At 39.7% G+C, this 25,334-nt stretch overlaps 2 protein-coding genes across 10 annotated transcripts in view; one reads left to right on the top strand and one right to left on the bottom strand.

Moving 5' to 3' along the window:
* The window catches only part of LOC136831435 (uncharacterized), a 45,351-nt gene that overhangs the window by 17,358 nt on the left and 2,659 nt on the right, over positions 1-25,334 (top strand). For 7 of the 9 annotated variants that reach the window (XM_067091900.1, XM_067091892.1, XM_067091894.1 and 4 more), the window contains 4 exons: positions 1,774-1,998; positions 2,855-3,019; positions 4,670-4,956; positions 8,567-8,989. In XM_067091900.1, coding sequence (XP_066948001.1) covers positions 1,774-1,998; positions 2,855-3,019; positions 4,670-4,956 — 677 coding nt within the window. In that variant the 3' untranslated portion in view covers positions 8,567-8,989. Of the gene's footprint in view, positions 1-1,773; positions 1,999-2,854; positions 3,020-4,669; positions 4,957-8,566; positions 8,990-25,334 lie in introns of those variants that run through there. The other 2 variants (XM_067091893.1, XM_067091901.1) reach the window with 2 other exon arrangements.
* On the bottom strand, positions 11,362-11,968 carry LOC136831109 (daxx-like protein). The gene is made up of 2 exons (XM_067091061.1): positions 11,796-11,968; positions 11,362-11,599 (listed from the first exon to the last, which is right to left on the bottom strand). The coding sequence occupies exons 1-2, from the start codon at positions 11,966-11,968 to the stop codon at positions 11,362-11,364; spliced, it is 411 nt and encodes a 136-aa protein (XP_066947162.1).

The raw sequence follows: 25,334 nt of genomic DNA, 5'->3' as shown, positions 1-25,334 counted from the left end.
TAGGTTCTGTTGCTAGGTAACCAATTGGTTCTTAACCACGTAAAACAAATCTAATCCTTCGGGCCAGCCCTGGGAGAAGCTGGTAATCAGCTCAGTAGTCTGGTTAAACTAAGGTATACTTACCGACTGATTTTTTAAAAGTAATTTTGCATCAAACGACTACGATCATCGAAGCTTCATCAAACTGAAAATACTGGTGCCAGTAATGCTGCTGTGAAAGCATTTGACAATTTTACAAGAAGAGCGAACAAGACAATTTTAGTATCAGGCAGGGTAACATCATAGCAACTCAATTAAGGATCGTGAAATTCTGCAAAATGAGTTTCACAAACACTGACTCAAAGGTAACGACTTATCAGAGAAGAGAATGGAAATTCTCAACTTAATGGAGGATTGTTAGGTAGGAAATCTTCATACAATGGTTTCACTTGTGATTATTACTGTAGGGAGCAACTTAAACTAACGCTTCAAACAATTCAGACGAAGATAAACGTTCTGGAATGCTGTCAGCATCCAGGTAGAATGAAGACGTATCAACTATGGTAATAAATAAATATAAAAAAAAATTTAAAGCACGCTTTTATTAAAATGCACTAAAAAGTAAAAAATAATTTTTTGAGACAGACCCTGGATTTTCTTACAATTAATTACGTCTACAAGCGTGGGTGCCAAACATGGAAAGAAACGCTACAAAAAATCATTTTATTTCTTGTAGCATTTCCTTCCATGTTTAGCGTCCACACTTTTATTTTTATTATATTTATTATTTTATTTATTTTTTTATTTATTATTTTATTATTTAGCTGGTCAGTTTAAAACTTATAAATATCAAGCATGTAATACATAAGTCATGGTGTTTAAATTTACAAACAACAACTATGAGTTAACCAACCCAAAAGGTTATGGTAATATCTCTAAACCAATATGGACTCACACTTGTTATATATGAAAGGATGTAGCAAGTGACAAGCTGCTCTGCAAATGCAAAGCAGCTATTGGAAAACAGATAACCAGAATTGGATTACTCAAGCAAGACTGGGAGAGAAGTGGCCCAGGGCAACATATATCAGCAACAGAAATATCAACTCAAGTTTCTTAACATTAAGATTTCTGCGAAATGTCTCGAGATACTATTCACCAAATCTGACAAGATAAAAGATTTGTATATGAGGACTGGCATAGTAGATAGGCTTCTCGCAGCAAGGAGACTGGCAGGCTTTTAAACTTACCTGGCGTTTTGTGAGAAAAAACATGATGGAGATATTAACAGGTATTAGATCTAAAAGTAGTGGAAGGTCACAAGACATACATTAGATATCATGTAATCCTGTTTTCTTTGCTTAATTTCTCTATAATTTCTTTATGCCATTCTCTGATTTCTGTATTCCTCAAAGGTTTTTTTTTATCAGTGAAACTTCAATAGTTTATTTATAAATAGGCTAAATGCACCCTTGTGATCATACGTATATGTAAGTATATTTATGCAAATAAATCAAGGTCAGCTGGATAGCCTAGGGCAACTAACAGTCTCCACAGATCTTGCTTACACATGTTTGGCAAAAGTCAGGTGCAACAGATAACAGTATGTATAACATACATTCAATCTCTTAAGCAGCTAAGTTGCCCACACACAATTTATTTAGACTACATGAACACCATCCACAGGACAGACATTTAGAGAGAAAGATGGAACAACATTCACATCATCCAGAACCTGCAGTTATCCTACTGCTCTCCTGAATGCAGGGCTTAAACTTTCCAAATTCTTTCCAGGAGGTACAAACTTTGACGATGGAAACTCGCTGTTCCCACCCCAAGATCCTATTCCAAACCCATTCTCACCAGCCACACCTAGCCGCCCTCGGTGCCCCTTCGGCTGTACCAAGGAATACCTTCCAGTCTGTGGGAGTGATGGGGTCACTTACTCCAACGAGTGCACTTTCAATTCAGTTGCCTGCAAAGACCCTTCCCTCCGGAAGGTCAAGGAGGATGCTTGCGGTAAGTCAGTTGTTTGTATGCGCAACGACCAAAGTTACTGGCAAAAAACTTAAATACGTCACTGACTTGCACAGTGCGACAGCTCTAACACCTATTTGTTAGCATGGTTCAGTCATCTGTACAGCAACACCTCAACTTAGTGGACTTCTTTACTTATCACCTCCTATATCATGTTTTTTTTTTTTTTTTTTTTTTTGCTATGCTGACATTTACAAAGGATATATTTTTAGATAAACTGAATGTTATATGTGAAGTATAGATTAGTTTATGTTAGGAATGACACATTATTACTGTTAGCTGTAAGATATCTTAAAAATAGTCACATGCATGCTATGACATAGAATCTATAATTCACTGGAATTTTTTACTTATCAGAAACCCAGATTCCCAAAGCGTCTATTAAGTTGAGGTGCTATTGTAAGAGCCAACATCTCACTAAAGCTTCATAACTAAAGAAACAAATAATTTATATTTTATGATCTAAGGACTACATTTTTGTCTTATGGCTATAATGGTTAGGGATATCATCTCTCAGGAAATACATGCTCAATGATTAAGCGTGATTACTTTGAAATATAATTCAAAGCTAGTTTTGATTACCGGAAATGTTATTGAATATATAAAGCAGCAAAACCAAAATCAAATTGAAAAATATATAACTTTTCCAAAAGCACTATGATTTTTTCTACAATATATTTTGACTTCTTTCAACAATTTTGTGTTCATAAAACCGAAGAACTAAAATAATGAATAGCATCGCACCATTCTAATAAACTGCTTTCCTTATGACATAAACTACACCTCCATACCGTGTATTTTCATTATGCACATCTCTTTTCTCACATTGTCCCATTAGGACAAGATTTCGCCATTCCATCCAATCCGAGGTGTCCTTTGAGTTGCAACAAAGTGTATGATCCTGTCTGCGGTTCGAATGGCGTCACTTACATCAACGACTGCCACTTTAGCAAGGCTTCCTGCGCTGAGCCTTCAATTGACAAAGTTAAAAATGGAGAATGCTGTAAGTCACAAACCTTCTAACCAAGTGGCCAGGATAGAGTTACATTCTCTAATTGTTGAGCTGTAGAATATTTCAAGTTAGAATTTATAATTACTGCAGTGTTCTGCAGTTTGCTTGGTGAAATATGTGTCTAAAAATTTGCTAGCTGTTAATTAGTAATTAATTGGCAATTTTAATTTACTAAAAATTTTTATTGTGGTCATGTTATTTTTGCCGATTTCTGTTTCTCATCCTGCTTACTATCTTTATTATCTTAAAGATTTTAATGATGTTAGCAAGACAGTCAGGCCATGAGTGATCAGTAGTTGTTGGCAATGCATAAATGGTCAATATTTTTAATCAAATGGACCTCACTGACATTACTCCACATTTTGTCAATTAAATAATGAATATCTGAGATTGGAAGTCTCCTTTCCACAGGATTAGCATTGCTACCCAAGTGCAATACATTTTTATTTATATAATATCTCACAAACAGCAAAAATCTGCCATTCTTAAAATGCACACTAGTGACAATTACAATATAGTATGAAGCAGTAAAAGGAAGCCATACTAAACTCTACAGTAAATTGTTTCCTGGTCCATAGTACACCTATTCACCAAATTTCATAAAAATCTGCACTGCCATCTGCAGCTGTGAACTTTAAGAGGGAATACATTCCACACAATAACATTGCACCTACACCACCACGCCTCCATGGGATAAACGAAAACACACATCCCCACAACAATTCAAGGATTACAATTAAAACATTGCCTTACGTTAAAGGAGGACAAGGCAGTTTTCCATACTCTCCTCGACACAAACGTTGGTGATTTAATCTTTCAAAGACAAAACCATGACAAGAATTAGAACACTGTATCACACATCCAGTTGGTTTGGTGATGAAGGCTGCAGGTAGAATTTTCTATATTGGCATGGGAGTAATGGTTCATGCTGCAGTTTGTCTTCCTTTTTGGTACCACCCTAAAAGATGTCCAAGTGTCCATATTTTCAGATGGTAAGTCTTTCCCTCAACTCTTTACCCAGGCACCCAGAAACCTACTCTACAGAAGTAAATTTCATCCAGAGCAACAACCAAGAAATCATCATGCCACTGATAAAGGTTTACCTACAAGGCACCATGTTATGTAGCAATGCATGGAATTAAGAGGGCATAACAAGCTGCACAGGTCACACAAGGCTAAATTACCATCTTAACAGACTCAAATTGAGTACCTTATCTGTATACTACTAGGATAACCACCACGAATTAGACATGAGACACGTAAAGTTGACCAAAATTATACAAAGCAAGTATGATTTTAGCAGATCAATCCCAAAGTCAAAACTGTCATGCCTATTACAAAAATCTTCCAAATTGCAAGGAGGACAAACCTCCCAAAAGAGCATATAGAGTCCTTGCCTTGTATCTAAAGAGTATGGAACTTAACTAACTTCTATTATACTGTACAGGATAAACAACTGAGGGCTTTGGGACACAATTAATGCTCCTCATGACTTCACCATGAACTGCTATTCTTCAATACCATCACTTTTTTTCATAAAAATGCCAACATTGTAGGAATTGCCAATTAACACTGAATACATTGTAACACTTGCAAATGCCACTAAAAATTATCCAAATATTTACTCTTGATTTTTTACAGATCCCTCTCGGACAACTACTACAACAAGACGACCCTTCTTCTCTTCAGGACCCTTTTCCCCGACATCATCATCCTCACCCTTTTCTAAATTTTCTGATGCTGTTACAACAGAAGATATTGACATGTCCAACAGGGAGTTCTGTAGGAAGGACTGTCCTTTTACATATGGTCCTATCTGTGGAACGGATGGGGTCACCTACACCAATAAATGCACCTTTGATGTGGCTGTCTGTGTCGATGCTTCACTCAAGATTAACTACAATGGAAGCTGCAACAGAAATTCTTAGGTCAGTTTACTGAAGTAAATTATGAATACTGTAACTGAATCAGACTTTGTTCATCCACATATGTACAAAAAAATGGTTTTTTTTTTATAATTTGCATTTTTCTTAGATACACAAACCTGATTATTTTATATGGAATATCTCTTGACACAGCCAAAAGAGGTGAAGCTTGGGAACAAGATTTAAATTTGGTAGTCTCCTTTGTGTGGGGTTGTGGGTAACTGCCCACAAACACAGTATGCGTAGCCTCAGTTTCTCTTCAGCAGTAAGGCAACTGTGGGGTGGTACAGGTGGGATTATAACACATAAGACTCAGGTTTAGTTTGATGTGCCACTTTGAGAGGTCAACTGGTGACAGCTGATTCTTGTACCCTCCTTTTTATCCTGGCATAAGAGATGGCTGGGAAGGCATAACCCCACTCCAGAATGTGACTTGTCCTCACTCACGCTCCAAGTGCAAGAGACTGTTCATAAGGTAGCATAATACCACTGAACAACCCACATACAGTAGCATACCCCAACAGCCCACCACCCATTTGAGAGGTGGGGAGTCACATCTTTTAATGAATTACAGTTATAGATAGGAAATTCTGTTGAGTAACTCACCTGCATCTAAGCCCAGCTGGCCTGAATATGCCGTGCCTGTTAAAAGTGGTTAGACAGAGGAAAACCAAACACATCCTAACAAGGACTTCCCAAAATTGAGCAGGTTGTTTCCAATGTGCCAGGAACTGCACTAATGCCTCCCTAAGCTTGGTGAGATGAGTCTCCATTGGACAGTCTCTTGCTGTAACCAAGTCAGTTAGCATACAAAGGTCTGTCTGCTGACTGGGAATCAGTTCAGACTTCTCCCAGTATATAATAATTCCCAGTTCATGAAAAAAAAGTGAGAACACAATCCCTGTCAGATAGTAACTTCTGCTCTGAGGCTGTCATGACTAGCCAATTGTCAAGGAACAGAAAGACAGATCCCCAAGGAATGAGCCCATGGTGACACTAGTGTGAACATCTGAGGGCTGGTTACCAGACCAAAGCATAAAACATGGAACTATTTTAATACTTTGCAGACAAAGCAAAATTACCTCTGTCAGTTTGAATGAATGGGACCCCCGAAAGTAAGCATCCTTCAGATCTAGTAAAGATATGAAATCTCCCTCTCTCAAAGAAGTCAATGTGTAATGTGGGGTTTCAAACTTGAACAGCAATTGATGTATGAATCTTTTCACTGGTGAGACACTGATGACTGACCTCAGCCTCATGTTGCCTTTTCCACCAAGAAAATATGACTTAAAAAGCCTGAAGCATGGCCATCCACAACTTCTAATGTATCTTTCTCCATCATTTTCAGCACTTCCATCTCCTGAGTGGAAGATTTCAACGACTCCTGCAAGTCAGTTGGAAATGGCACTGATCTATGAGATAGGGAGGGCAACATTTCTTGTAGGGAAACCAGTATCTGTCCTGAAGGATCTGGGCTACCCAAGGTTCTGCTTTGTTTCTGCCACGTTGCCAATGGCACAAAAGGCATTCCCATTTTACAGCAGTGGGAAAGTAAGACCACCTGTCTCAGTGATTTCCTCCCTTCCTCTTCCATTTCCCTCCTCACTAGCAAAGCCCAACTTTCATGGCATAGTCCCTGCCAAAAGCTTGACCGCATTAACCTTCACAGCTCCTGAAGGCACCTTCAGGACACTGTACATAAGATGAAGGAATCCAGAGTGTTAGTTCTCCTCTTCTCCACTGCTGCATAGACTTTATTCTTCAAAAAGAGTAAATAGGTACTTGACCAAAGAGTTTCATAGGTCAAGACTATTCTTGTGGACCTGTCTGGCAAAAAGGCTCATCACAAGTTCACTGTCTGGTGTAAGATGAAAGTCTGAGTCCTCCTTCTGACACCAAGAGCCTCTTGAACTTTGCCTTTTCTTCCACATTCCACTGAAAACAGCAAAGTTTATCAAAGTGCTTAGCCATTAGTCTAACCACAAAGTAGTTTTGAATGATGCCATGGCTACAAACTTCAGTGGGATCACCTTGGATGCAGAAAGGAATTCCCTCCTCCATCCACAGTTGCTCTAATCCAAGATTGCCCATCAGCCCACAAACTGACAGGTTCATCTGTAAAGGGAAGGTCTCAGCCACCAGTGGAGGTTAACATTTCTGCTGCCAAGTCAGTGGATGAGGCGGCTACTTGGCAAACTGACCAGAGGCCAAGGAGTTCTATGATCCATGAATCAGGCCATCCACTTTACCCAGCACACTGTCAGCTGCAGCAGCCAAGAGCAAACTGTAAGATGGGATCAACTCCAGTCATCCACTAGTTCCCCCTCTCAATGGATGACACAAATATAGACTGGCCACGCTGAATACTGCAAGACCATTCCACTCATGGATGAGCCTGATGATCTCAAAGAAATGCCCCGCTAGCTCTGCTTGCACAGGTTCCAGAGGCAACAAACCATCTGATCCATTGATGGGGAGGGCTGAAATCTCTGCTGAAGCAGAGAGACATGGTATCCAAACTCCTCTGTACTATGGTGAATGTGATAAATGCCTTGGTGAATGTGATATATGCCTGGTTCTAGACGTGAATACAGAATTACATCTGAAAGCGAAAGAGGCGACTGTACATGATCATCTCCTGCACCCCATGCTGTGTCAAAAGAGCAGAACCAGCCAGGCTGGCTGAAACCAAGTGTGGCGAACAGGAGCCTACAACTTGCCACATGTTGACCTGTGAGAGGCCGCGCATGGATCAGTCTAGTATGAAGCCACGCAAGCTCAAGGCCAACTGAGTAAGGCTACTCAGTACTTCTCACAGGAGTGCAACCATCCCCCAGGACAGCCCAAGAACCAAGCAAAGGAATGTCCCTGGACCTGGTTTAACAACCTCCAAAGGCTGGCTGACACTATCCTTAGTCCTGGGAAAGGGGACTCTCATGGGAAGAGAGAGTGTGTGACACTGAACAACTAGTCAGGTGCTGGAGAAAGCTCAAGGGCAGACCCACACCTTGGTGACCTGTCTTGAGAAGACTCTCATCACACTCTTGGCCTCTTCATGCTGAACACAGAAGGTCAATGGTGGTTTTGGACACGAAACATATCATGTCCATGGCATCTATCACTATAGGCAGAAAAGCCCCAATCACAAGCCATTCAATTACAAAATACTATAAGACACAGCTTCAACATCAGTCATGATAAGAATAGGAGTAATACGTCTTCAAACAGTTATGGTTGAAGAGTAACTGACACTACGCATACTGTCTTTGCATGGCCAGTTAGCCACAATCCTGCACAAGACAGCCGACCTAATTAGAAACCTTGTTGTCATGCTTGAATCACTGCAGACTATGCTGAGATAAAATTCCATATAAAATATGAGGGTTTATTTTGTTGACTTGCACTACTCTTAAAACTTCCATCCATCATCCTTTCAGCACCTGACCTCAGAATAGTTTAACCTTAACTAATGCAAAATTTATAATGTCATCTTACTTCAAGAAGAGAGTGATGCCAAATTAATTAAACTAAACTGGTTACAGACTTTCTAGTAGAGAACCTTTTTCTTCCCTAAAAAGAGAATGGCAAACCAATAATAATTTTTCTCTTTCAGCTTGATGCAGGAAAGGCGACTGTTATTCCTACAATTTCTTGTCAGTTACTGGTATAAAAGCTATAGGAGTGTCATGCAATGGCCGGGCAAGAAGGGCCCACTGTATATATATAGGACATGATACTTTTGATTCAGTATGGGAAACCACAATACCATGTGGCTTAAAAGGGGAATATTTCGTTTATATCAAAATTTTCAGAGTATAAATGGAATACAACCAACCACTTATGTATCAGAATTTTCATTCATAGAAATTCTGTTCACCTGATGCTGTCCCTGAAGATGAGGCGCTTGAGAAAGATGTTCAGGTGTGGATCTCGAAATGAAGGCAAAACCTGCAAGTCATTTTATATTCATATATATAGTTATGCTTTTTACAATTATTATTATCATCATCATCATTTAATAAAACAATAACATTAATCTATGTTGTTCTATCCCTCCACGCCTTTTATAGCATTACTTCAATGGTTGTGTAGATCAAGTTTCTATTACTAATGAAACAGCTAAACACTTCTCGGCTCTATTTTTATGGATTAGAATTCTAATAACAATTTATCATTAAGCTATTAGTAAATAAAATAAGTTTCTTACAGAAACTGGAATGAACGATACCCCCAAAATACCTCTTTCATTTGTTTTATTTGCCGAGTTTCGACCTTTTCTTAATTTACATATTTCACAGAAGATCGCCTTTGATACACATTATTATATATATATATATATATATATATATATATATATATATATATATATATATATATATATATATATATATATATATACTAAATATTTTGGTGCTTAATTATCACTGTTAGTGTTATTCAGTAACATTGCAATCGTATATTTCGAATACCAAAACTTCAGTATTCTTGATCACTGGCGAAATGTGGACTATCGATAAGTGTCAAGAGAAGGCTACTAACATGGCATACGCAGGTGTGGCAATATGGCGTTGGTGATGTTTACACCTGCGTATGCCTTGTACATACTCCTGACACTTATTATTGTCCACATTTCGCCAGTGATCAGGGATACAGAAGTTTTGGTATTCGAAACATTTGGTTGAAACGTGTCAACAGTGGTTTTAAGGACCTTTTGATCTTCACAGTACTCTCCAGAAAAAAAAAGAATGGGGTTTATGTTACTGAATATGAATATCTTTTACTGTTAGATTATATTCAAAGATATTCATATTCAGTAACATAAAACCCATTCTTTTTTTCTGGAGGCGGCTCGCCCCGCCCCCCATTCGACCCTCATTCATGATATATACAACATTCTGAAGCTCTCATTTCAAAGCTATTTTTTGTAAATAGAGACCGAAAGGAAAATAGAAAAATAGAAAGATACGGAAATCAGGGTTATTATTCTTTTATATAAAAAAAGGGGGCCGTCGCAAGGACGATGGTCATCGATGCAAGAATCAGGGAGTAAACCCGGTTTCATAGTTGAAGCAAAATCGACGCAGGGGACAGACAGACAGTCTGCAGAAACCCAATTGCAGTAGTAGTACAGTAAATCCTACTAAATTACTTCTTTCAGCGCTCACCTAAATTAGATACATAACTTTTTAACAGACACAAATGATGAGGTGGTCTTATTCATACGTGGAATACAATAGAACAGAATAGAAAATTTCGGCCAAAAGGCCAAGAGCTGGGACCTATGAAGTCATTCAGCGTTGAAACGGAAACTGACAGACAAAGGTTTGCAAGTTGTAACAGGAGGGAAACCTCGCAGTTGCACTATGAAACCATTATTAGGCGAGGAGGTGGAAAGGAAGATGGAAGAAAGGAGGAACAGTAAAAGGAATAAAAGAGTTCCAACTAGGGGCCGAAGGGACGCTGCAAAGAACCTTAAGTAATGCCTACAGTACAACGCATGAGGTGCACTGATGGTACTAACCTCCTATGGGATATTCATATGTGGAGAAAAGTTAGGCTTAAAGGGTAGTAGTCATGGGGGCAGGATTTACCCTTCAACTTCATTTTGGAAAGATTATATAATGTGAATAATCAATAAACTTTTGAACTTAAAAGCCGCCTTATAGTGCTCTGTAGAACCTATTACGTGGGATTTTTAAATAATAAGGTAAATACAAATGTAAGAATATTGATTTCAGATGAAGAACTGAAATGCAGGAAATGTAAGAAGTAGCTGTTAAAGGGCGCAGGACGTATTTACCAATGAAGAACTAAATTTAATAGGTAGAGGAATAAAGAAAATGTTAAAAGCATCAAGCTAAGAAAAGACAATTCGACACAAATAAGAGAAAATTAGAGTTGGGGAACCTAAAATTGATAAAGAAATTGAAAATAAAAATAACACTTTTGTCTCACTGACATTACAGAATCATCATGAACTTTTTTTCGATTAAAAAGCGGGGTTCAACGATAAGCTTGGAGTAATGGGCGTAATTAATGTCCCTTTCGTGAAGGAGGATATTGCTCAATTTCTGCTACTGCAAACGGCCCATAATACTATTTCTCAGTTTCTGCAACTGCAAACAGCCCATACTATTATTTCTCAGTTTCTGCTGCTGCAAACAGCCCATACTACTATTTCTCAGTTTCTGCTGCTGCAAACAGCCCATACTACTGTTTCTCAGTTTCTGCTGCTGCAAACAGCCCATACTACTGCTTCTCAGTTTCTGCTGCTGCAAACAGCCCATACTACTTTTTCTCAGTTTCTGCTGCTGCAAACAGCCCATACTACTATTTCTCAGTTTATGCTGCTGCAAACAGCCCATACTGCTGTTTCTCAGTTTCTGCTGCTGCAAACAGCCCATACTACTATATCTGTTTCTGCTGCTGCAAACAGCCCACACTACTGTTTCTCAGTTTCTGCTGCAAACAGCCCATACTACTGTTTCTCAGTTTCTGCTGCTGCAAACAGCCCATACTACTGTTTCTCAGTTTCTGCTGCTGCAAACAGCCCATACTACTGTTTCTCAGTTTCTGCTGCTGCAAACAGCCCATACTACTATTTCTCAGTTTGCTACAAACAGCCCATACTGCTGTTTCTCGGTTTCTGATCAACAAACAGCCAATACTACTATTTCTGTTTCTGCTGCTGCAAACAGCCCATACTACTGTTTCTCAGTTTCTGCTGCTGCAAACAGCCCATACTACTATTTCTCGGTTTCTGATACTGCAAACAGCCAATACTACTATTTCTCAGTTTCTGCTGCTGCAAACAGCCCATACTACTATTTCTCAGTTTCTACTGCTGCAAACAGCCCATACTAATGTTTCTCAGTTTTTGCTGCTGTAAACAGCCCATACTACTATTTCTCAGTTTCTGCTGCTGCAAACAGCCCATACTACTGTTTCTCAGTTTCTGCTGCTGCAAACAGCCCATACTACTGTTTCTCAGTCTCTGCTGCTGCAAACAGCCCATACTACTATTTCTGTTTCTGCTGCTGCAAACAGCCCATACTACTGTTTCTCAGTTTCTGCTGCTGCAAACAGCCCAAACTACTATTTCCCAGTTTCTGCTGCTGCAAACAGCCCATACTACTATTTCTCAGTTTCTGCTGCTGCAAACAGCCCATATTACTATTTCTGTTTCCCGTTGCTAGGTAACCAATTGGTTCTTAGCCACATAAAATAAATCTAATCCTTCGGGCCATCCCTAGGAGAGCTGTTAATCAGCTCAGTGGTCTGGTTAAACTAAGATATACTTAAATTTTTCTGCTACTGCAAACAGCCCATAATACTATTTCGCAGTTTCTGCTACTGCAAACTGCCAATACTACCATTTCTCAGTTTCTGCTGCTGCAAACAGCCCATACTACTATTTCTCAGTTTCTGCTAATGCAAACAGCCCATACTACTATTTCTGTTTCTGCTACTGCAAGGGCCCATACTATAATTCTCAGTTTCTGCTACTGCAAACAGAGTGTAATACATAAAGGAAAATCTTAAAAGAAAAGAACCTCATACTCAGAAGTAAGACACCACAAATAATTAAGGCTCCGTTGTAAAGTAAATTCGATTCTGACCTGACGAGGTGCTAAGGATCATAAACTCTAATATTTAAAGGGAAGAAGTCGGGAATGTATTATGGAATTGGGGATGATGGAATAATCAAACTGACTATAGATGAAGATGTGATCTTTATAACGATACAAGATATCAAAGGAATAAAATACAATGACCACTGTGCATTTCTAATATATATAAACTGGACATTGGTAAACAGCAACCGTGAGTCAACGGATAAGCATTGTCAATGAAAAAACAGCTTAAAAGGAAAACTGAAAATGCAGAATAAAAGGAATTACTGGAAAAAAACATGTCTAAAGGATAGATAAACCAAATGGCAGATATAGGAAACAGAAGTGTGAAAAGCAAAATCCGATGTAATGAAAACAAAGGAAACAAAATGGGAGAAAGGAAGGCAGCTAAAACTAAGGAATAAGCAATAGAGTAATAAACAGAAAAATGACAAACTTAAGAACAAGGAGAGGATAACAGCAGAGGGATTAAGACCAACAGAGGAGTTAAAGAGGCAAGTCTTTGGGACCCGGGACTCAATTAGGAACAAGGTACGACAAATAACTGAAAATTTTCTTGGAATAAAGAATTTGAGCTTCTCTACGACGACCTACCTAAAGCAAATGAATCAACACAATATAGGAAAATTCTTAAGATTTGACAAGCAGTAAAGTCAGAGATGGGTATACAGAGACTTCAAGCACAAAGGAAGTCTGAGTAGGACCTTGAAATGCAAATAAAATATTGCCAATGACCGATAGATTAATGTAAAAATATGGAGGGGAATTAATATCAACAGATGACATATATAGGCGAGCAAGACGTAAACCTCAACTGTGGAATGAAATGAGAATTTATCGGTAAACAAGTCAACGGCAGTAAATCAGACTTGGATAACAGAAGATGGGGTTTCATTACAAATATAGCAAGCAAAATCTTTGAATTAACATTTGTAAGCAAAATCTTTGAATTAAAAGATAAATATATATCAGTGTTGAGAAGAAAGCACATCCACATCAGATCATTTGATTACTCATAACACTATAACTGATTACGAAAAGTATCTGGGGGCACATAAGTATGAGACCTTTAGAGACGCCCTCAAGTGTTCTGACAAACTTGGAACTTAGCCTGGCAAGCTGCTCCAAAGAGCTGGGGGAGATGGTGAGGTGGCATGAAGCATCATCGATGGCATGAACTGAATATGAAGAGCAGTGGTGAATACTCCAGAGAGAAACCACTGAAAGGCATACCGATGATATGCAAGTGAAACACAAGGGAAAGTCAGGCACCCAATAGCCACAGATAAGGCAAACACAACAACCCAAAGAAGCCTTCTACTCTAAGAGACGTAGATCCAGAAGTAGGAAGTGCATAGCTGACATAATGTTCCCTATCAAAAGAAGGGTACCAGGTATCTGCAACAGTATGGAAATCTTGAAAAATATTAATTTCAGCAAAACGACAAAGAAATCAGTACAAGCTTTCGGAATAAGAGAGAAGAGAAACGAGTATAAGAAATAATTAAATACAAACAATAAGAGTACAAAAACTTGGGGAATGATACACTAAGAAACGTAACTATAAAGTGGAAGGAACAATGTAATTCAAGACGCATGAAATAATGAAATATGGAAATGTAGGGAGGTGTGGCCATAAAAATAAGAGTTAAAATACATGAAACTGTGGCAATCACTACTATCTTAGCGCTATAGGAACGTGGGGGAAAAATAAAGGAAAGCACAATAAAGGAACTGGAGGGATACGGTACAGAATCACGAAAACAGTGCTTAAACAACCACCAACTAAGCCATACCGGTATAAAACTGCTGCACACTACCATCAAGTGACTTCTGACTACAACCACCATAAAAAAAAAAGCACTGATAAATATTAAGACTAAGGTTATGCGAACTTCACATCAGCTAGGCGGTCTGATGCAAGAAGGCATCAGCCAATCAAGCAGAATCCCGCTGACGTCACTAAGATCAAGTCTACTTGGCATCACCACATTTATAATCACAATAACATAGACTATATGACTAAGAGAAAAGTAAAAGCAATGGTAAAATAACGCGTTACAAAATGGATGGACATAAACTGCTACCTAAGCATAGCTTAGTGATTTGTCTAAACATCCACAGTAACAAATGACATTATGAAATTTGGGACATATGGCCCGGAGCTGAAGCAGTAAAGGGCATTCAAAACCGTGAAAGCATATACCCTAAACGCACTGGTGAAGATTTAAATTTCGTGATCCACACATTCCAGATGGTTCTCATTTTATACGATCTCCTGGGATGGATATCTTTAATGAAATGCACTCATAACTACAGTAGGGTACATTGTTTACAGTTAACCTTATTTAAAAAAATTCTGAATAAAGTGCTTCCAACCCATCAATTTTCTATGAAGCTTGATAAATTACAATTCTTTACCACATGACGAAATGGCGTAGGTGAGAAATTAAGATGGGGCTAGAAATTCTAGCGACGTTACCAATGAAATATTTGGGTCCATTTTCATTTTTCGTGATTCTACCAAGACAGAAAACGCGAAGTTCCCAATCGTAACTAAAGAGACCTCCGTAATGGGGATTAAGTATAGTACCTGAAAGTTTACAACTTTACTAGCAATTATTTTCAAAATATTCCGTTAGTTTTTTTCAAACAATATGTTTAACAAAAAAAACATGGCATATTGACTCAATATTTATGATTGGACATTTAATGCATCAAGCCAAACAGATGAAACTTTGTTTTGCGGATTTTGATAAAAAGAAAAAATAGTGCTTCAGGAATTGTATTATGGAAAGTATATGGGAACTTCTCGGCTTCATCAGAAGTTTGTAAACATTATTTCGAATTTCCTTTAACGCAACCTATGTGACATTATGGTTGATGGGAAAGGGAGATCCCTTTGCAGTTAGAACATTTGTGACGCTGAATGGGATTCTATGAACATCACCTTCAAGTTACTTTTTTCCCCAGATTTTGTTATGAAAAGAGTTGTTGCTGAACCAAAAGTGGTTTCCAATAAGAAGGAAAAAAGCTTGGTCAGAGAAAGGGGTTAAAGTAGACAAAAAAATGAAAAATGACTGATAACAAGAGAAAAGCAGGGTAAGTAGTTAGAACGCTCAAACCCATGTCGAAGAGTAACAAGTAACAGGCAACAATCGGTACGGGCTACATTAAAAATATTTAAATTTGTTGTTAGGCAGATATGAGAATGTCCAGATGAAGTGGAACTTGCAAGGGCATACTGAGTAATGCCGATGTGTTGGGAGGAAACAATACAGTACACGGAATAAAATATATGCTTCCTTTGCCGGTATGATATTTTACTTGTATACAGGAAAATTCTGGCCCTTTTCTGTTCAGCCATTTGGCAAAAAGGTCCATCAAAAGAGTGTCTCAGAAGCTGAACAACCTCTTTGCCCGTCTGGGTGTAGGGACCACTCCATCCTTGGTGTGTGTCCTTGGTAAATGGGCTGGTTGGCTATCACATTCTGATGGCCCAGAAATACCTTGCAGACAGTTCAACAGTGTGGTGGTTTTCTCACTTATGCATTTGTCTCGCAAGCACGTACAAAGATAGAATCAAATCAAATCAAATCAAAATCAAAAACTTTATTTCCATTTTACAATGGTTATTCTACATTTCTCTCAAAGGATACATCAATACAACATACAATAGTAAAAGTACAAAATCATTTAATCATCGACAAATTGTCATATCAAAAAGCTCCTCAGCACAACAATTACATACTGCTCTTCCTTCTTTAAAAGTACATCTAACAAGGTCTCAAGATCGTAAAAATCTGAGTACGTAAGTACTATTCCAGTTACAAGGTAATAGATTAGTGAGACCCATAACAAAACACAGCACGATAAAAACCAAGCAAAAACGCCGGTCAAGACTAAAAATCAGGAGAAAAGCAAGCCACTTGTTATAAATAAATTCTAGTTTAATTGGTCTTATTGTAATTTATTTTCAAGGAGGTGTGATTTCAAATTCTTTTTGAAAAGCTTACTTGAAGGCGCATTCTTTATTAGTTGGAATGTTGTTCCAGACCCTTGGTTCTTTAATCGATATTGATTTAGCTCCCATGTCAGTAGTAGTTCGTCTTACAAAGAGGTCGCTCGACTGACGAGTGGGTCTTCCTTGTACATCGCCCACAGTAGGAAACTTAAAAGCCAGTCGGGAACTAAATGATTGCAAATTTTATATACAACAAACAGAGGTCGAAAAGTATTTTAGTTTCGATGTTCATCCATTGTAGCTCCTTAAGGATTGGTGTCACATGATCATATTTTCTCGCTCCACCATAAGCTATTTTAGCTGCAAAATTCTGAGCCTTCTGAACCCGGTCTATTTGCTCTTTGGTCGTCATTCCCCATATCTTGCTACATTAATTGATGACGCTCAAGGCTAACGACTCTACTACTGTTAGGCGAGATGTTTTATCGAATATATCTTTTATGCGATTGAGGAAGAATAAGACACCATTTACTTTTTTTATCACGTGATTGATGTGGTGATCGAATAACATATATTGATCCATAAGTACGCCTAGGTTTTTGACAGTTTGAGATGGCTTGATATGTCTCATCAAAAAGTATTGTTGCGTTAGAAGGTATTTTATTTATTAACTGGCGTGATCCTATAAATATACACTGGGTCTTACTCACATTAACATTTAAGCCATTTACTTGAAAATATTTTTTTGCTTCTTTTAGAGCTTGATTGAGTAAATCCTGAAGATCATTAATCTTTCCAGATAGTAATATCTGAGAATCATCTGCATACTGAATTAAAAGATATTTACTCAATGCCTTTGCCATATCGTTAATATAAACTAGAAACAGTATAGGCCCTAAGATTGATCCTTGTGTGGTACACCGTAACCTACACCCTGAGGAGATGATAAAACTGGAGCCTATTCGTACTGACTGAACTCGGTCCGTTAAGTAGTCCTTAAACCAAAACTCGTCGATGTGCAGTTGTTTACATTTGTGTACGAGTATTGGGTGTGACACACTATCGAAGGCTTTGGAAAGGTCGAGTAGTAAGAGGAGTGACATCTTCTGGTTGTCGATGTTTTCGTATATTTGCTCATTAACTTGCATAAGCGCGGTTTCCGTTGATAAACGAGTTTAAAGCCGTACTGGCTGTTTGCCAGTAATTTGTTACTCTCCAAAAAGAATATAAGCTGGCTGGCAACAATTTTTTCCAAGAGTTTTGACAGAATTGGGGGGTAATGAGATGGGACGATAATTCCCCACCTCGTCGGCATCGCCACCTTTGAACAAGGAATGACATGAGGGTGTTTCCAAAGTTTTGGGAACAAGCTGGTAACAATGGACGTATTTAGGATAACTGTAATATATAAGATCAAAACAGGAAGGGAATCTTTTAAGTATTTATATGGAATGCCGTCTGAACCATACGAATTTGTTTCACGTAGCTCTTTGAATGCTAAAACAACTGTGTGAACGTCCACAGGTTGAGGTCGAAAATCAGGGATATTTGGTAAAGGTTGAACACTGTTAATGACTCCCCTCTTCGTGCTCTGTTTCAATTTCCACAAAACCTTCTTGGGATTTTCTAAAAGCTGTTTCTCCTACAGTGGCAAAATACTGATTAAACTCCTCCGCTGCCTTAAGAGGTCATCAAGAGTTCGATTATTATTTTCCCTGTGTCTGAAGCCAGGGATCATGTTTCCAAATACCTGCCACATAGCTTTACTGTTGCCTTTATTCTTATAAACTCGTTTCTAAAATGGTTCTTCTTAGCTGTGCGTAGGCAATGTTCCACTTGTTTCTTAGTCTCTTTGAATTGATTATTTAAAACTTGGTTAGCCCTGTCGATTTTGAGTTTAAATTGTAATTCCTTTTTCTACTAAACACCTTTTTAGGTTATCATCAATCCAAGGGGCAAAGGGACGAGTTATTTCAGCCGTTACAACCGGGCATTGATCAAGGCAACCATTGAAAACATCCGTGAGGATACCTACTTGAATGTTGACGTCATCAGTGTTAAGTATGATGTTCAAAGTTGGAACTCTACTCATCAACATGTCACAGAGTATATTTGCGTCGTAGTTTTTGTGGCTTCTGAACGTTCTTATTTCCGGTTGAGGTTTGGGCTTCCTGACATTTACGATAATGGATATTATTTCATGATCTGCTATAGTGCTAGGCGTGACATCACTTTTCACTATCATCTCCGGTTTATTTGTAACGGCAACATCCAACAAGGTAGAAGACCTCTCAGTTATTCTTGTGGGTTTGTCAATGACTTGCTTCAGGTCCAAACTTTAAAAATTCTGAAACATGGTTTCTTCGCTAAAAGGTTATCATTTAAATCACCCAAGATAAAAATAGACTTATTTTTCAGACACGTTTTTAAAACGTTCGTCAAGTATGAAAAAGGAATGCAGGTGCCTTAGGTGTCGGTATATACAGCCGATTATGAAAGAAGGAAACTTCCTACGTTGAACTTGCAGCCACACATCCTCAATGCCCTCAGAACCTTCCGTCTCTGTGTTATCCAATTTTGAGAAGGTCAGATTTTCTCGAATGTACACACACCCCTGAGCCTCGTCCAGCATCACATCTGACAACATTATATTTAAGAATTTTAATAAATTTATCATCCAATGATGGGTCAAGCCACGTCTCACATATGCATAAAATATCAATATCCTCTTCCTACAACATATACTCTATTGCTTCAAAATGACAAAGCAATGACTGAGCGTTTAAACACTTGATTGTTAGAGGTTCACTTTTATCAGGCCCAAACCTTGTAGAGCTGTCGGCACTTTCTTCGTGGCCTCTGACCTAATAATCGTTGATGACATTGCACAAGCGACTCTTTGTGGCCATAGTTATAACAACTGTTGCATTTGATTCTATGGTCATAACGGCAATTCGACTGTCTATGGTTATATTCTACAATTATAACAACCTCTTTTGTAAATATTGTTTGTTTGAGTATTGTCGTATCGAGTCACGTCTAGCGAGTGTTTGGTGAGGCGAATCAGATATTGAGGTCTACTATGAGCTCTGTCATTTTGTCTAATGGGCCTAGGAGGGTAGTGGGGTGTATTTGTTTTTCTGACCTGCTCCGATTTAAACGTCCTTTTGATTATAAAAGTAACTGTTTCTGATGCGGTTCGAGATTCCGAATCGTGATGATTAAAAGTCTTGACTATTTGTGTGCAGGTTTTCGCACTACTACTCAGTTTCAGGAATCTACACTGCTTATTGATGACCGATAGTAATCGAATGACACCATACCTATTCAGGACGGAATCTGATTCCACTTGATTATCGAAGCACATATCATCAACTTCACCAGTGCCCAACCTGAAACTCAAGTTGGTTTTAACGAGATGTACTCCGCTAACGGAACACCATTCCCTAAGCTTGTTATTATACAAGTTAATCGTGTTATCCAGGTCACTTTTCAGACAGGGCACGAGTTCATACATATAAATCGATGTCCTCTTTTTGCGCTTCAGTTCCGATGTGAATGATCCTAGGTCATCCAATATATGATTTATGTCCTTCTTTTCAATGAGGTCATTAGTACCGCAGTAAATAATGCACTTTGAGGGCATCCAATCAAGCTTCTCGCTTACCCAGCATCCTGCGAGATCCATAGTGGTGTCCCTAATCGTTTTCACAGTGCAGTTGTCTCCTAGATCAGATGGGCGCACATCACGCAGATTTTCATCTCCAATGAGAAGTGTCTTTTCATTTTCCACCGACAATGATTGATTTGCTGATCTCTGGCTAAATTTTTCTTCCAACGTAAAAGCTGCAAGAAGCGATTCATGACTTCTATTGCATCTTCCCCCATCATTTTCTGCCCTTCCATCTACAAGGCATCAGATTTCAATTAGTTCTACATGATGGAGACACTACCAGTCTGTAAGATGGGGATATGAAGTTTTCATAATAAAACTAATATTGTAATACTTACCTGAACACCTGAACTAGCCTTGGTCACTGACTAGTCCAAACTGTATCCCCATACTTTTACCTACAAAGTGGGTAACTAACTGTCAGCGCTACCAACGCTACAGGAAAAATCTTGTCAAATGAGTAACCTGAGGTACCATTTGACAACGCTGCTGCAAATACCGGCCGACAGAGGCCGACATCCCCAATTGAGTCACTCACTTTCAAAAATTGAAGTGGGGAGGAGGGTAGGAATCATTCAGGTGTTCAGGTGAGTATTACAATACACTCGCTGAACACCTGAATTAGCCCGATTAACAAAATTTTAAAGGAGGTGGGATCAATCTAGTTCAGCCCGACCTGTCAATGGAGAATAAGCAGGTAACTCACCATCAACCTATTATGTGCAAATGTCTGTGTAAATGTATGTCACCATATCAATCAATGCTTTCGGTGAAGAGACATGCTGGAGGGAGACCCATCTAGGTTGCGGCACACCCCCTTTTTACAACCGCAGAGATGGTAGCTAACTGATCTGCTCTGCATAGGATATCTGTTTAGTCATACACTCAACATATTAATCAATGCTTTCGGTGAAGAGACATGCTGGAGAGTACTTTGATCGTCAGCCAGGTCAGTACTGTCTCAGTCCATTGACCTCCCATGTGGCTCTTCAGAACCTCTCATGTATGGAGAAGTACGATGAACCTCCCATGTGGCTATTCAGAGCCTCTCATGTATGGAGGAGTACAATGAACCTCCCATGTGGCTATTCAGAGCCTCTCATGTATGGAGGAGTACAATGAACCTCCCATGTGGCTATTCAGAGCCTCTCATGTATGGAGGGGAATGAAGCAGTGTGCCGAGCCGTTGATCCTCCGGATAAGGCCCGATGATCAACAAACGAAGAAGTATCTCAGCGCCTACAAAAGAGCCTAGCCTACTAGAGAACCCCCCTGGATTCTCGTAGGGAAACTATCAAAGACTAAGATACTTAAAAACGTACTAAATTTAAGTTCATATGATTATACTATTACTGCTGCCTAAGATTCTAAAGACTAAAAGGAATTTCTCTATCTGGTTAACCGAAGAAACTCCGCACTAAGAGAATACCACCTCAGCTAAATGAATGCACCCTAGATAATAGAGTTAGCCACTACACACGGACTAAGAGAATAACCCTCTGACAAGGCGAATTGAACGTCTCTAAGTAAAAGGAAGCAAATCTTGAGATGGACTTCCCTGTAGCCGCCTCCAGAATAGAAGACACTGAACAATTCCTTAGAAAGGATGATGAAGTGGCCATACTCCGAAAGTCCGAATACTGTGCGCTTGGGGTAATACAGAGCTTGAAGACAACGAAGAAGAACCCTGAGAAGCCTGGGAAATCATCTCCCTCAGAAAGTAACTAATCGCATTCTTTGACAGCGGACAGGAAGGATTCCAAGGAGAGACAAGAAATGTACGCGGACGGAGTTTCTCAACCTTTGCACCAGACATAAGGACATCCCTAAATGAACGAGGCAGAGAGTTAACTTCTGACTCCAAGTTCGCCACGAATTCTGGAAGAAGAGACAAATACATATCATTTCCCGCCAAGGAAACCAGCCTAGAAATTGTCTGAAAATCACCCACTTTCCAGCTGTAGTTAAAGTCGTAAGAAAAAAAACCTCCTTAATCAGCTGTCTTAACGTCTGAACTTCCAACAAATCCCACGGAGAAGCCCGAGTCGGCAAGACAGGACGATTAATCTTAAAGGAACATAATATATCATGCATGATCTTACTACTAAAAATTTTCGGGAAGATGGAAACTACATGCACAGCTAAGCGTTGAGCGGTAGCTAGCAATCACGGAATACAAAAGAACCTTGACTTTCCGAAGGAATAAAAGAAAATCAGCTATTTTGGTTGAGGAAGGTCTAGAGATGGAATGACCTTCCTTACGACACCAACTTCTATAGTGTCCAGCTGACCTGGTAAAGCTTACAGGTCAACTTTCTCAAGCTGAAAGAAAGGTGTCTAGACACAGCTTTAGAGAGTCCGGTCTGTCTAGCTGCTCGCTTGGCAGTCGCCTTGCAACTAGGTTCAGCATGCAAGGGTTTGGAAGATAATGGTGAAGAACCGGTTGTCTGAGAAGATCTTCTGCATGGGGAAGGAACATCGTAACTTCCGTAAGGAGCTTAGGAGTTCCGGAAACCAAGGGCATAGGGCCAGCAAGGAGCTATTAGAGCCATAGATGTCTTGACACTCTCCCGCAATTTCCTGATTACCTGATGAATGAGACCGAATGGCAGAAAGCATAAACCCACATGTGATTCCAATTTTGTAACATTGCAACGGTGCCTATCAACATGGGGTCCACCACTGGTGAGAAATAAACCAGAAGAAGATGGTTTAATCTCGTCGCGAAAAATTCCACAGATGCTGGCCACTTATGGAGAACCTGACATACTACTTCCTGAGCCAAAGTCCACTCTCCCCCCAATACCCGATGAGAGCGATTTAACGAGTCGGCCATTACGTTGAGACTCCCCAACACAAGTTGGGAAAAAGAGACACTTTCCGTTCTTTGCACCTTCTCAGGACTCTCTGTGTTATAGTATTGAGTTCTGTTGATCTTGTCCCCGCCCCGAGTTCTCAGATTAGGAAGCAAGGTTGAATCCTGTCTACCCAACCCGATAAGAGAAGATAACCTAGAGTCCGCCTCCCTCAATATCTGCCCGACTAGGCCAAACCAGACTGGGTTACTTGATGTTTGGGAGACTACTGGTTTAGTTGCACAAAATGATTCAAAACATTGCTTGGTTTGGTTGTGTAGCTTCCTCAGGAGCCTGGACTGCGAATAGGGAGAATGGATAAAGCCCACCACCCGCTTATGCTCACTTTCATTCACTGGAGAAAAAACCTAAATCTGGTACCGGCTCCTCGTCTTCACAAGAGCATTCTCTGTCAGACTGGTCTGACCGAACTGGGATAGAGACAGACTGACCACCCACAAGAGCTGCACCCGATAACCCGGACTCGCTACACCAGGATGTGCGAGACCAACACCTGACATACTTGACCCCATCATACCTGAGCCAACCATAACCCGGTTGCGCAAACCCTGTACCAACTAAAGCCAATGACAAAACTCTTGAGTTGGGCGCACTCTACTTTGCAAACCCCGCACCACCCAGCGACGATGACGTAACACCTGGGCCAACCACACCTGGGCAACAAACGCCCACCCCTGTGAGCGGAGAGGCCACAACACCCAATCCACCCAACGCCAGATGAACCAACACTGCACCAGGATGGGTATCCGGAGCTGAAGTCACATTGATTAAGGGAGATGGAGGAAGAACTCCCTGATAACCCGGAACCAAAGCCGAACCCACATTGAACACCTTAGAAGGAGGAACAGAAACAGCCTCAGGAAAAGTTGAGAAAGAAGAAGGAGAAGGAGAGAAAAGAAAGCAGCCACACTCAGAATAACCACTGGAGCACCTACCGCCAATGTTGGACAGGTGGAGAACATACCAATTGGTCCAGTACTCAGAAGGTGTTTCTAAGGACAAGCTACGAGTTGTGGAACCAATGGGGACTGAAGAAGGAAAATTACCAGCTACTAAGTGGAAAGGAGAGGCTGAGGACACCATTGGTACTGATACACTCAACGATGATGCAGCCGAAACGCCAAATGCTGTAGCATCCACAAGAACCGCAATGGACACATTACATTTTAAACCCAGTAATGATAGAAAATACGAAGTTGAGGAGACTGCGCAACTGCCTGTGAAGCATCTAGACCAGAAGCCTGTGAAAACTCCCGGACCCGTGTAAGGTGCTAAAGAAGACAGCCTCGCCAAAGAAGGCGAGAGCGCAAAAAGAAGCTCTTAATTTAGCGACTCAGAATAACTGCCAGCGAAATTTTGCATCGTGAGAAGAATAGCAGCTGTGATGTGATGCCAGAAGACTGATATTTAAGAATTAGGAAGTGCTTTGCCAGGGATTTACTGCATGTGTTAGTTGTGAACAGTTAGCTAAGTCTGTTGTTCGAAAACCATTTCGGCAGAGGAAGCGCACAATTCCTGTGTTAGTGAATTGTAGTTCGAAAATTCGTGTTTGTTAAAATACGTGTGACAACATCTACCAGCTTGGTGCATGCGCCTGCCACCTCAAACCCCGCAGAGAGAGAGGAAGCTGCTGAAAACTCCAACATTACAGGATTGCACCAATGAAAATTCTTTGCTCTGCTGACTTAATGGCAAAGAAAACAGGATGAGCAAGAGAAGACTCCGAAGAGAGACCCTATAAAGAAGATTGTGTAAAGACATTGGAAGAAGGCTTAGAAGAAATCAGTGAAAAAAAAACTCAGAAGCAGCAGAAGAGGCCATAGTTTTTTTTTTTTTTTTTTGAGAAAGAAACTAGACTGACTCTGTTCCCCCTTGATAATCTTGACAGACATCACTAGCAGACTCAAGAAAATTCTTCAAGACATGATCTGGAATACTGGAAAACCCAAAATTGAAAACACTGACTAACTAGTAATCTATAACCCTGTGACAAACCCAACGATTCTGCATTATACTGAGCCAAATTGAAAACCCTATCAGCAGAATTACCACCACCGCAAGACGAACTAAACTCATCCACCGAAGGAAAAGGAACCTCCAAGGACGAAGGAGCATTCTCCAACACTACAGAACCTGAGAAACCCGAAACCACATCAGAACGACCAACCACGGACTTAGAAACCTTCTGTTGTAAAGAACTTGAAGCAGGAAATAAAACCGAAGATGGATCCAAG

This window comes from Macrobrachium rosenbergii, chromosome 48 (assembly GCF_040412425.1).
Source record: "Macrobrachium rosenbergii isolate ZJJX-2024 chromosome 48, ASM4041242v1, whole genome shotgun sequence".
NCBI lineage: Eukaryota > Metazoa > Arthropoda > Malacostraca > Decapoda > Palaemonidae > Macrobrachium > Macrobrachium rosenbergii.
Note: the sequence above shows the minus strand (reverse complement) of the source record. Positions and strands in the feature narration are given on the sequence as shown.